Genomic DNA, 13,470 nt, shown 5'->3' with positions numbered 1-13,470 from the left:
CCCTTGACAAGTTGAATCAGGTGTTTTTGTCCGGGGCTACAACAAAAATGTGGGCTATTGGGGGTTACTCGAGGACTGGAGTTGGGAAACACTACACTAATGAACTGATCAATGGCGAAAACAAAGAGTAGTCTTGTGTGAGTACGTGTCCCCCTCAGGGTATCAATTTAACTTAATCTGCATCCCTTAACTGGATTACACACTAGGTTTAATCTAAAATGAGGGAGAGAACAAGGGGGAGTAACGGACTGCATGACAATCTTCTCAGTCACATGGAGAAACTGGAAAAGGTCCTCTTATAAATGAGAATAGACCCTCACCTTCAGTGCGTCTGGCTGGGCAAAATAGGTTGCCCCTCCGACCTTCATGGTGACCCAGATGTCCACCATCTGAGCAGCGATGTGGCTGAGGGGCAGGTAGCTGACAACTATCTCCTGAGACTTGGTGGCTTCTGTCAGCCGGACATGGCGGCCTACGGCGAACGCTGTCCATGTCAGCTACAGAGAGACAGACAGTCATTACAACACCGGTCATTCACAAGTAAACTCGGACCAAAAGGTGGATTTTGAATAGATATGAGGCTACATTTTGATACGTTTACATCATTCTGATAGTGTATCATTCTCATAGATCTTTACAAATGTGCAGCCAAAGACTAAAATCACATTTTGCAGACGTTATCGTGGGTGTAACGAAATGCTTATATTCCTAGCTCCAACAGTGCAGTAACACCTAACAATACACGCAAATCAAAAACATTAAAAAGGAATTAAGAAATACAGAAATATTAGAACGCGCAATGTCAGTCCAAAATATAAATATGTATATGATGGCGTATACAGACATTATGGACAGTTTATGGATAGAAAAAGTGTGTACAGCAGTAGTTATATAGGATGAGCCATGACTAGAATACAGTATATAGAGTTGAAGTCGGAAGTTTACATACACTTAGGTTGGAGTCATTAAAACTCGTTTTTCAACCACTCCACAAATTTCTTGTTAACAAACTATAGTTTTGGAAAGTCGGTTAGGACATCTACTTTGTGCATGACAAGTAATTTTTCCAACAATTGTATCACAATTCCAGTGGGTCAGAAGTTTACATACACTAAGTTGACTGTGCCTTAAAACAGCTTGGAAAATTCCAGAAAATGGTGTCATGGCTTTAGAAGCTTCTGATAGGCTAATTGACCATTTGAGTCAATTGGAGGTTTACCTGTGGATGTATTTCAAGGCCTAACTTCAAACTCAGTGCCTCTTTGCTTGACATCATGGGAAAAATCAAAAGAAATCAGCCAAAACCTCAAGAAAAATATTGTAGACCTCCACAAGTCTGGTTCATCCTTGCGCCTGAAGGTACCACGTTCATCTGTACAAACAATAGTACGTAAGTATAAACACCATGGGACCACGCAGCAGTCATACCGCTCAGGAAGGAGACGCGTTCTGTCTCCTAGAGATGAACGTACTTTGGTGCGAAACGTGCAAATCAATCCCAGAACAACAAAGGACCTTGTGAAGATGCTGGAGGAAACAGGTACAACAGTATCTATATCCACAGTAAAACGAGTCCTATATTGACATAACCTGAAAGGCCGCTCAGCAAGGAAGAAGCCACTGCTCCAAAACCACCATAAAAAAAGCCAGACTACGCTTTGCAACTGCACATGGGGACAAAGATCGTACTTTTTGGAGAAATGTCCTCTGGTCTGATGAAACAAAAACAGAACTGTTTGGCCATAATGACCATCGTTATGTTTGGAGGAAAAAGGGGGCTGCTTGCAAGCCGAAGAACACCATCCCAACTGTGAAGCACGGGGGTGGCAGCATCATGCTGTGGTGGTGCTTTGCTGCAGGAAGGACTGGTGCACTTCACAAAATAGATGGCATCATGAGGAAGGAAAATTATGTGGATATATTGAAGCAACATCAAGACATCAGTCAGGAAGTTAAAGCATGGTCGCAAATGGGTCTTCCAAATGGACAATGACCCCAAGCATACTTCCAAAGTTGTGGCAAAATGGCTTAAGGACAACAAAGTCAAGGTATTGGAGTGGCCATCACAAAGCCCTGACCTCAATCCTATAGAAAATGTGTGGGCAGAACTGAAAAGGCGTGTGCGAGCAAGGAGGCCTACAAACCTGACTCAGTTACACCAGCTCTGTCAGGAGGAATGGGTCAAAATTCACCCAACTTATTGTGGGAAGCTTGTGGAAGGCTACCCAAAACGTTTGACCCAAGTTAAACAATTTAAAGGCAATGCTACAAAATACTAATTGAGTGTATGTAAACTTCTGACCCACTGGGAATGTGATGAAATAAATAAAAGCTGAAAGAAATCTACTATTATTCTGACATTTCACATTCTTAAAATAAAAGTGGTGATCCTAACTGACCTAAGACAGGGAATTTTTACTAGGATTAAATGTCAGGAATTGTGAAAAACTGAGTTTAAATGTATTTGGCTAAGGTGTATGTAAACTTCTGACTTCAACTGTACATATAAAGTGGGTAAAACAGGGCGGAGGCCGGCTAGTGGTGACTAACAGTCTGATGGCCTGGAGCGAGAAGCCGTTTTTCAGTTTCTTGGTCCCAGCTTTGATGCACCTGTACCGTCTTCACCTTCTAGATGTTAGCGGGGTGAACAGGCCGTGGCTTGGGTGGCTGAGGTCCTTGACGATCTTACTGGCATTCCTGTGACACCGGGTGCTGTAGATGTCCTGGAGGGCAGGCACTGTGCCCCAGTTGATGCGTTGGGCTGACTGCACCACCCTCTGGAAAGCACTGCGGTTGCGGACGGTGATGTTGCCGTACCAGGCGGTGATACAGCCCGACAGGATGCTCTCAATGGTACATCTGTAGAAGTTTGTGAGGGTCTTAGGGGCCAAGACACATTTCTTCAGCCTCCAGAGGTTGAAGAGGCGCTGTTGCGCATTCTTCACCACACTGTATGGACCATTTCAGGTTGTCAGTGATGTGCACGCAGAGGAACTTTAAGCTTTTCGCCCTCTCCATTGCGGCCCTGTCGATGTGGAAGTGCTCCCTCTGCGGTCTCCTGAAGTCCACGATCAGCTCCTTCGTTTTGTTGATGTTGAGGGAGAGGTTATTTTCCTGGCACCACTCCGCCTGGGCCCTCACCCCCTCCCTGTAGGCTGTCTCGTCGTTGTTGGTAATCAGGCCTACCACTTGTGTCGTCTGCAAACTTAATGGTTCAGTTGGAGACGTGTGGCCACACAGTCATGGGTGAACAGGGAGTACAGGAGGGGGCTGAACACATACCCTTGTGGGGCCCCCTGTGTTGAGGATCAGCGTAGCAGAGGTGCTGTTGCCCACCTTCACCACCTGGCAGTCTAATGTTACTGGTGGGTGTCACTCACATTGTCATGGCTGAGCATCACTCCTTTGGGCTGGCCCGTGGTCCCTGATGTGTAGATCAGTGTGCAGCACTGGTTGGGTTTCTGGGTAGCGATGATGTTATCCAGCTGAATGTTGGACTCATCACGGCCCAGCTCCATAAACTCCGGCCACTGTACAGAGAATACAAGATACATTCAGGATACAGTGGGGGGACACAAACATTTTAGTCATTTAGCAGACGCTCTTATCCAGAGCGACTTACAGTTAGTGAGTGCATACATTTTTCATACAAACCTGCAGGAACTGTAGTGCGTTATGAACACTTCTAAAGACACAGAAGGCATTGATCCAACTTCTAAATGTTCAAATTAAATTAAATAGTTTGACATTCATACCGTGTAGAGGTTTGGTCTCTTCTCTTTAAGTGCATCTTTGTACTGGATAATGGCTTTCAGGTGTGGCAGCTTGTCTTGAACCTAGAGGATAGAGAATAGTTATCAGCAGTTGAGGAATACACCGATTAAGGTTTTAAAAAAAGGTTGAAGGTATCCCTGATGTATTGATGAATCTAATCAAATCCAAAGCTCTCCATCCTCTGTGCTTACCTGTAGGATCTTCTGCAGCTGTTTGTGGTTCTCCACCACGACAATGTTGGCCTTGCAGTTCTCTGCTAAGTACTGGCACGCCTCTGGGGAGTTGGTGGTGTAGATACCCACTGCAAACCCACTGGCAACACAAGACAACAGTGAGTCATGTTGCCTTTATGTTCCATGAAACTCAAGATTCCTTTCCCACAGACAGGTTTGGCAACTCTGCTAGGTAAGTATGTATTTCATAAAGTTATGCTCATCATGAAAGAACAATGCAAGATGTGAGGAGTCACAGCATTGTTAATCCATCCAGAACAGTCAGTAATTGTAACAGTCTGTACTAGGGGTGTTACGGTTCACCAAACCTGCGGTTCGGTACGTATTGCGGTTTTGGAGAAAATTAAAATGCCATTCACAATGTTCAGCATTCACAATGTACCTTGCATTGTCTGTTGTTTATCGGATTGTTATGTTGGGCCTCAAGTTTCCACTCTGATGCTACGTTTGTAGGGAGGTGGGAATTTACCAGTTGCGAAGTCGTAAATACCAGTTGGACGCATTCATGGGATTTGAACTTGTTGAGAAACGCCGATTGGCTAATGGCCAACAAGCCGTGTCAAGCGTACACTAAAAGTACAGCCATCATGCTTGTAAACAAATTATAGAGCGTTAAAAAAAAACACATGAAATGAATAGCTTTTTATAAATAATGTTTTGATGTTGCATTTAGCTACGAACGCACCATGACACTGCCTTCTTCAGTGCCAGATTCATACTTGTGACTCTCATAAGGGGGGGTGGGGGTCTGTCGCGCGGTACATCTCCAACTCTGAGGTAATGTGATGGGCCGCCACGAGTTAAGTAAGCACAACAGGGTGTATTGGCCAATTCATTGGAAACTTTGGAATTGGTTGCTTATATAGAGCAGGTACTACCCATTTGCTGAAATGGGTGCAAGAGGGAAGTTCGTAACATGTTTCATGATCTGAAATAAAAGTTCCCAGAAATATTCCATATGCACAAAAAGCTCATTTCTCTCAAATTTTGTGCACAAATGTTTAAAATCCATGTCAGTGAGCATTTCTTCTTAGCCAAGATAATCCATCCACCTGACAGGTGTGGCATATTAAGAAGATGATTAAACAGCATGATCATTACACAGGTGCACCTTGTGCTGGGGACAATAAAAGGCCACTAAAATGTGCAGTTTTGTCACAACACAATGCCACAGATGTCTCAAGTTGAGGGAGCGTGCAATTGGCATGCTGACTGCAGGACTGTCCACCAGAGCTGTTGCCAGGAAATTGAATGTTAAATTCTCTACCATAAGCCGCCTCTGTCATTTTAGAGAATTTGACAGTACGTCCAACCGGCCTCACAACCGCAGACCTCTTGTACGGTGTTGTGTGGGCGAGAGGTTTGCTGATGTCAATGTTGTGAACAGAGTGCCCCATGGTGGCGGTGTGGTTATGGTATGGGCAGGCATAAGCTATGACAACGAACACAATTGCATTTTATCGATGGCAATTTGAACGCACAGAGATACCGTGATGAGATCCTGAGGCCAATTTTTTTTTTCAAGGTGACCAACGGATGCATATCTGTATTCCCAGTCATGTGAAATCCATTGATTAGGGCCTAATGAATGTACTTCAATTGACTGATTTCCTTATATGAACAGTAACTCAAGTAAAATCTTAGAAATTTTTGCGTTTATATTTTTGTTCAGTATAGTTCCCGGCTGCGCCTCTCCTGCAGCAAAAAGGCACCACAGCACAGCAAGTGTTTATTGCGCTGTCCGTGCTGAAGCTGCAACATAATTTCCTCCATTTCGTTTCTTACTTGTTTGACTGAAAAGTTCCGTTACTGAAATCCCTCATTTGTTTAGGAAAAACATTCCCTATTCCCTCAACCCTTGCTCTCTTTGTGAAACATTTAAGCGTTGCATGCATGTGACCAATCAGAGCATATGAGCGGAGTGGAGCGGTGAGAATCTCAGCTCCTCGCTCACGGAGCTGTTCACCCCTCCGCTCCCCCCGCTCAAAGCCACATCAGGCCAGTCCGCTCATTATCGCTCAGCGCTCAACGCAGTTTGCATCACGCTCCACTCAAATCGCCCCCGCTCACTCCAAAAAAGGAACAAAATCTGCATGTATTTCACTTTTAGCTTAAACCACAGCCTTACTTTATCTCCCCGAATTTGTTGCATACAGACTCATCTCGGATTATCCATTCTGTCTTGAAACGGGGATCTAACACTGACGCTAAAATTAGATGTTAATCAGTATAGTATATTCCATAGCGAATTGACACGTTGTTTGCCAATGTTTCTGCAAAAGCAGCGATGCCCATTGGAAGTGCAGCGTGAGTGTAATCGGTGAGCAGGGATTTTGATTTCTGTGACAGCAGGGAGGATCATCCCCAGGTTCCCCAGCTCCTTCTGCATTTTGTCTGTGAGGTCTGCTAGTGGTGTCAGCACACTGACAAGGTGCGTCAGCTGCCGTACTTGATTCAGGGTGATGTTAGCAACATTAGACTTGAGTTTGTTTTGCCATAACGGGTCTTTTTGGAACAACCGGATGAACGACTGAATCATCCGCAGCTGGCTGCTCCATCGAATGGCGCAGGCATTTGTGGGGCGGACACCTAATTGGTCGGTTTCCTCTGTGCTCTTGCGTACACTTTTCACCAGGTGCCCGACTTTCACTAACAGCCTATTAATGTTGTCGTGCTCGTTAACAGCGTTTTTCATCGCCAGCTGAAGCATGTGAATGGGGCATCTCAGATGTCAATTTGACAAAGTAAAGTACTGATTTATCATAGTTTCTTGGGGGGGTGTAGCCCGGTTGAGCTGCGCTGGTGAAGTGTTGCATCCCTTCACGTTCTCCTTTACTCATCGGTTCATAGTCCATGAAAATCATTTTAAAAAATGCTACATCCAGCTCTCTTTTTCTCTCCCTTGTTATGGTTGGGCCTTTGCGTGCAGTGAATAAACTTTTGAATTCCTCAACCCTTTTCTCTTGTTGCTGCTGCTGCTCCTCTCGCTCTATAAAATACAAATTCATGGACGACACAAATTAAATTAAACAGATGGATTCTGGGTCAGGCTTGAGCATGCTTCAGACTCGTGGTGTGAGCGAGCGAAATTGGAGCGGGACATAGGGCGACGCACCGTCCTTTTAAAAATGCCGCTCTGCGCTCTGTTCAAAATCCGTCCGCTCACGCTCCACGCTCGCTCCCGCTCCACTCCGCTCATATGCTCTGTGACCAATAGGGCCTGACCTACAGCCTATCATAATCGCATCAATAAATTGGTTATAACAAACTGCGAACACGTGAGAGCAAAATGGATGCGGAGGACGAAAAAATAATAATAATTGAAACAGGCAAATGTTTACTGGTTGCTCAGGAGGGAAAGGGGAAGTCAGATCTGTGGAAGACATTTGACTTAGTTGTGGAAACTACTGGAGATCAAGAAAAAGGAGCATATAGGAGCAAGCGTTGCGTGAGTATTGTGTGTGCCAAACAGTTGCTGATAGATTACAATAATATTCTTCACTAAATAAATGTACAAGAGTCTAACGAAGACTGTTCTAACGAAAGAAAAAGCCTGTATTACAGCAGACTAAAAACAGTTGCATGCATTTGTGAATTGCGGTTTATTTATTGTTTAGACTAATTATTCAAAGCTCCCTTTGTTATTTAATTTTAAAACTAAAATGCTTGATTGCATTTCAAAGCATGAATGATTGATTGATACAGTAGCCTATATATTGAAATATAGGCCTAAGTAAGTTACGGTTTTAAGACTAAACAGGACGCGCTCTTAGGCCTACAGCTCGATGGTGGTTATACAAGGCTACTATACAAAGCTACTACACAAAGCCTACGAATGATAACGACATTACTCATTATTATAATGACAATAATAATAACAACAATAAGGAGCTCAAGAAAAGGGAGGGTATAGGAGTGAGAGCTGAGTGCATATTTTGTTAGATTACAATATTATTTTTCTGCCTGTTTGGAACAGTGTAAACACTAAATAAATTATAAGTAATACCAGTCTGTTCTAATGAAAACTTTTGTAAAGCCTTTATTACAGCATAGCAAAGATAAAAAACAGACGAATCTGTGAAATTGCTTTATCCGACATTTTGCTGTTGCATGAGGCTTGGTGCTCACGGAATCAGTAGGCTATTAAACAAACACTCAACAGAAGCAAGATCTGTCTTATTGCTGTAGATTATATATATATATATATATATATATAAATAAATAAATAAAGCCAGGCACATTTAACTGTCAGGCTATTGACTATAGTCCTAATTAAGTTGGGGTTTACGCTCTCCTCAATTTTCTTGGACAATTAGGCTAAGGCAAGGGCTGTTTTCTCATCTCTGCTGCTGCTGCCTCCGCCACCTTTTTCTCAATCCCAAGAGGCTGGTTAGCTTTTCTATTATGCACATAGCAACATAGGGAAAGGTGCCAATTCTACGGCGCACTGAAGATTATGTTCCAGAACCATGGGAGAAAGTGCATTAGTTATAAAATAATATTATTTAAAATGATATTAGTGTTGCACCATTATTTGTACATAATATAACCATATACAATTTCAGCATCACGTCTTAGAGTGATGGACAGTGACATCCCCATGGCCTCCGCAATGGATTAGTCCACTGAGATGGGCGCCAATCAGACGGGTGTCTTGTGCACCATGAAAAAAACAAAACAATTGCGACTGCTCGGCAAGCGCTACCGATGCACCAAGTCTGGAACCAACAGTACCCTGAACAGCTTCTACCCCCAAGCCATAAGACCCTGCACATCGACTAGGCACCCCCTGTATATAGCCAAGTTATCGTTACTCGTGTATCTATTACTATTATGCGTTTGTTCTTTTTTCTTCTATAATTTCTCTATTGTCTTTCTCTCTGCATTGTTGGGAAGGGCCCGTAAGTAAGCATTTCACTGTTAGTCCACACCTGTTGTTTACGAAGCATGTGACGAAGAACATAGGATCTGATTTTGATCTCAGGTCTTTGGCAGTAGTCACATAAGTTACTTACCTACACAATATAGACTGGGCTACAGTAGATCAGTGAGCAGGGAACATTCTGCACATCACACGAACACATGACAGGGCTAGTGTAAGTGACAGGGAGTGTGTCAGACCCCCTTGTGAACAGAAGTGTAGAGAGACTCACCCAGCCAGAATGGCAGCAATGTCAGATATGAACCACTCAGCAGAGTTGAAGCCCAGAATGCCAACCCCATGGTAGCGCTCCAAGCCAAGCTGTGGACACACACACACAGCATGATAAAATATGTACACATACAGTTGAAGTCGGAAGTTTACATACACTTAGGTTGGAGTCATTAATGCTTGTTTTTCAACCACTCCACAAATTTCGTGTTAACAAACTATAGTTTTGGCAAGTCGGTTAGGATATCTACTTTGTGCATGACACATTTTTCCAACAATTGTTTAGAGACAGATTATTTAACTTATAATTCACTGTATCACAATTCCAGTGGGTCAGAAGTTTACATACAAAGTTGACTGCCTTTAAACAGCTTGGAAAATTCCAGAAAATGATGTCATGGCTTTAGATGCTTCTGATAGGTTAATTGACATCATTTGAGTCAATTGGAGGTGTACCTATGGATGTATTTCAAGGCCTACCTTCAAACTCAGTGCCTCTTTGCTTGACATTATGGGAAAATCAAAGGAAATCAGCCAAGACCTCAGAAAGAAATGTGTAGACCTCCACAAGTCTGGTTCATCCTTGGGAGCAATTTCCAAAAGCCTGAAGGTACCACGTTCATCTGTACATACAATAGTACGCAAGTATAAACACCATGGGACCACGCAGCCATCATACCGCTTAGGAAGGAGATGCGTTCTGTCTCCTAGAGATGAACGTACTTTGGTGCGAAAAGTGCAAATCAATCCCAGAACAACAGCAAAAGACCTTGTGAAGATGCTGGAGGAAACAGGTACAAAAGTATCTACACTGCTCAAAAAAATAAAGGGAACACTTAAACAACACATCCTAGATCTGAATGAATGAAATAATCTTATTAAATACTTTTTTCTTTACATAGTTGAATGTGCTGACAACAAAATCACACAAAAATTATCAATGGAAATCAAATTTATCAACCCATGGAGGTCTGGATTTGGAGTCACCCTCAAAATTAAAGTAGAAAACCACACTGCAGGCTGATCCAACTTTGATGTAATGTCCTTAAAAAGGGTCAAAATGAGGCTCAGTAGTGTGTGTGGCCTCCACGTGCCTGTATGACTTCCCTACAACGCCTGGGCATGCTCCTGATGAGGTGGCGGATGGTCTCATGAGGGATCTCCTCCCAGACCTGGACTAAAGCATCCGCCAACTCCTGGACAGTCTGTGGTGCAACGTGGCGTTGGTGGATGGAGCGAGACATGATGTCCCAGATGTGCTCAATTGGATTCAGGTCTGGGGAACGGGCGGGCCAGTCCATAGCAATAATGCCTTCCTTTTGCAGGAACTGCTGACACACTCCAGCCACATGAGGTCTAGCATTGTCTTGCATTAGGAGGAACCCAGGGCCAACCGCACCAGCATATGGTCTCACAAGGGGTCTGAGGATCTCATCTCGGTACCTAATGGCAGTCAGGCTACCTCTGGCGAGCACATGGAGGGCTGTGCGGCCCCCAAAGAAATGCCACCCCACACCATGACTGACCCACCGCCAAACCGGTCATGCTGGAGGATGTTGCAGGCAGCAGAACATTCTCCACGGCGTCTCCAGACTCTGTCACGTCTGTCACATGTGCTCAGTGTGAACCTGCTTTCATCTGTGAAGAGCACAGGGCGCCAGTGGCGAATTTGCCAATCTTGGTGTTCTCTGGCAAATGCCAAACGTCCTGCACGGTGTTGGGCTGTAAGCACAACCCCCACCTGTGGACGTCGGGCCCTCATACCACCCTCATGGAGTCTGTTTCTGACCGTTTGAGCAGACACATGCACATTTGTGGCCTGCTGGAGGTCATTTTGCAGGGCTCTGGCAGTGCTCCTCCTGCTCCTCCTTGCACAAAGGCGGAGGTAGCGGTCCTGCTGCTGGGTTGTTGCCCTCCCACGGCCTCCTCCACGTCTCCTGATGTACTGGCCTGTCTCCTGGTAGCGCCTCCATGCTCTGGACACTACGCTGACAGACACAGCAAACCTTCTTGCCACAGCTCGCATTGATGTGCCATCCTGGATGAGCTGCACTACCTGAGCCACTTGTGTGGGTTGTAGACTCCGTCTCATGCTACCACTAGAGTGAAAGCACCGCCAGCATTCAAAAGTGACCAAAACATCAGCCAGGAAGCATAGGAACTGAGAAGTGGTCTGTGGTCACCACCTGCAGAACCACTTTTTTATTGGGGGTGTCTTGCTAATTGCCTATAATTTCCACCTGTTGTATATTCCATTTGCACAACAACATGTGAAATGTATTGTCAATCAGTGTTGCTTCCTAAGTGGACAGTTTGATTTCACAGAAGTGTGATTGACTTGGAGTTACATTGTGTTGTTTAAGTGTTCCCTTTATTTTTTTGAGCAGTGTATATCCACAATACAACGAGTCCTGTATCGACATAACCTGAAAGGCCGCTCAGCAAGGAAGAAGCCACTGCTCCAAAACCACCATAAAAAAAGCCAGACTACGCTTTGCAACTGCACATGGGGACAAAGATCGTACTTTTTGGAGAAATGTCCTCTAGTCTGATGAAACAAAAATCGAACTGTTTGGCCATAAAGACCATCGTTATGTTTGGAGGATAAAGGGGGGTGCTTGCAAGCCGAAGAACACCATCCCAACCGTGAAGCACGGGGGTGGCAGCATCATGCTGTGGGGGTGCTTTGCTGCAGGAGGGACTGGTGCACTTCACAAAATAGATGGCATCATGAGGAAGGAAAATTATGTGGATATATTGAAGCAACATCAAGACATCAGTCAGGAAGTTGAAGCTTGGTCGCAAATGGGTCTTCCAAATGGACAATGACCCCAAGCATCCTTCCAAAGTTGTGGCAAAATGGCTTAAGGACAACAAAGTCAAGGTATTGGAGTGGCCATCACAAAGACCTGACCTCAATCCTATAGAAAATGTGTGGGCAGAACTGAAAAGGCATGTGCGAGCAAGGAGGCCTACAAACCTGACTCAGTTACAACAGCTCTGTCAGGAGGAATGGGCCAAAATTTACCCAACTTATTGTGGGAAGCTTGTGGAAGGCTACCCGAAACGTTTGACCCAAGTTAAACAATTTAAAGGCAATGCTACCAAATACTAATTGAGTGTATGTAAACTTCTGACCAACTGGGAATGTGATGAAAGAAATAAAAGCTCAGATAAATCTCTACTATTATTCTGACATTTCACATTCTTAAAATAAAGTGGTGATCCTAACTGACCTAAGACAGGGAATTTTTACTAGGATTAAATGTCAGGAATTGTGAAAAACTGAGTTTAAATGTATTTGGCTAAGGTGTATGTAAACCTCCGACTTCAACTGTAGATCTCACATTGCCACCTAGAAGAGGTACATAATGGATACAATGCTTGTTTATATTAATTTTTCTAAGAGTTCAGATAAAAGGGGAAGGTGAAGCGAAACCAAATATGAACAAAATGAACCCTTGCTTGAGGCACAGCCAGAAAATTATTTTTGAATGACTAGAGTCTTTCATAACAGGAGTAGCAATAAAATACAGCATCATGATACTTCAACCAGAAATGTACGGCTGTTTGCCTGCGTTTGTGGGTCAATGCAGAGTAGCACTTACACCCTCACCCAGACACTATTGTTCTCCCTCTCCTTCCAAGTGGAGGCAGTCAGGTTGAGATTTGTGGATGTGTGGCTTCCCCTGGGCCTGAGCCAGCCCTAGCCCTCACTCTGGTGTACAGTATGGAGTTTCACAATAAACAGTAGCGTGGCCTAGAGCTGGGACGATAAACCGAACATTAGACACCGACCACTTATCGCAGGCATTTCGCGGCTATCGTTCATCACGATACGTAGCCTATACTAGAGATATGATTTATGTTTGTAGCCATCAATTGTCCCATTAACAAACTAGTAGTTTAAAGGATAATTAAAAAACGGTGTTGCACATTAATATTATAATTGTATCGTTCTATTTATCATTATCGCATTAATTCAGGCAATTTATCACAATATGGATTTTTGGTCCATATCGCCCCACTCTAGCATGGCCTGCATCTAGAGGTTGCCCCCAGCAGCACGCTGCCTCTACCTCCCACGTCACTGACCTTTCATCTCACCCTACGCATGCTGGTGACAGTGACACGGCCACCACAAGGTTAAAACACACACTGATCTGAGGTTAGGATGGTGGACTATGATCAGTTAGAGGGGAAGTAATCGAAAGCCTCCCTTCTTAAAAAGGGCACACATCCTCCACAGTGGTTCTCTTCTGCTTGGCTTCATATTTGGTTTGAGGATACATTGTTGCCTTGCCAACAGAG

At 44.1% G+C, this 13,470-nt stretch overlaps 1 protein-coding gene across 4 annotated transcripts in view; it reads right to left on the bottom strand.

Annotated features, from left to right (window-relative positions):
* Positions 1-13,470, bottom strand: part of LOC121540294 (long-chain-fatty-acid--CoA ligase ACSBG2) — a 45,196-nt gene that overhangs the window by 6,456 nt on the left and 25,270 nt on the right. For all 4 annotated transcript variants that reach the window (XM_041849061.2, XM_041849059.2, XM_041849060.2 and 1 more), the window contains exons 5-9: positions 9,161-9,249; positions 3,966-4,086; positions 3,756-3,836; positions 3,381-3,530; positions 321-497 (exon numbers count right to left, since the gene is read on the bottom strand). In XM_041849061.2, coding sequence (XP_041704995.2) covers positions 321-497; positions 3,381-3,530; positions 3,756-3,836; positions 3,966-4,086; positions 9,161-9,249 — 618 coding nt within the window. The remainder of the gene's footprint in view (positions 1-320; positions 498-3,380; positions 3,531-3,755; positions 3,837-3,965; positions 4,087-9,160; positions 9,250-13,470) is intronic.

The sequence above is a fragment of the Coregonus clupeaformis genome, chromosome 26 (assembly GCF_020615455.1).
Source record: "Coregonus clupeaformis isolate EN_2021a chromosome 26, ASM2061545v1, whole genome shotgun sequence".
Taxonomy (NCBI): domain Eukaryota; kingdom Metazoa; phylum Chordata; class Actinopteri; order Salmoniformes; family Salmonidae; genus Coregonus; species Coregonus clupeaformis.
This window is presented reverse-complemented; position numbering and strand designations above follow the sequence as displayed.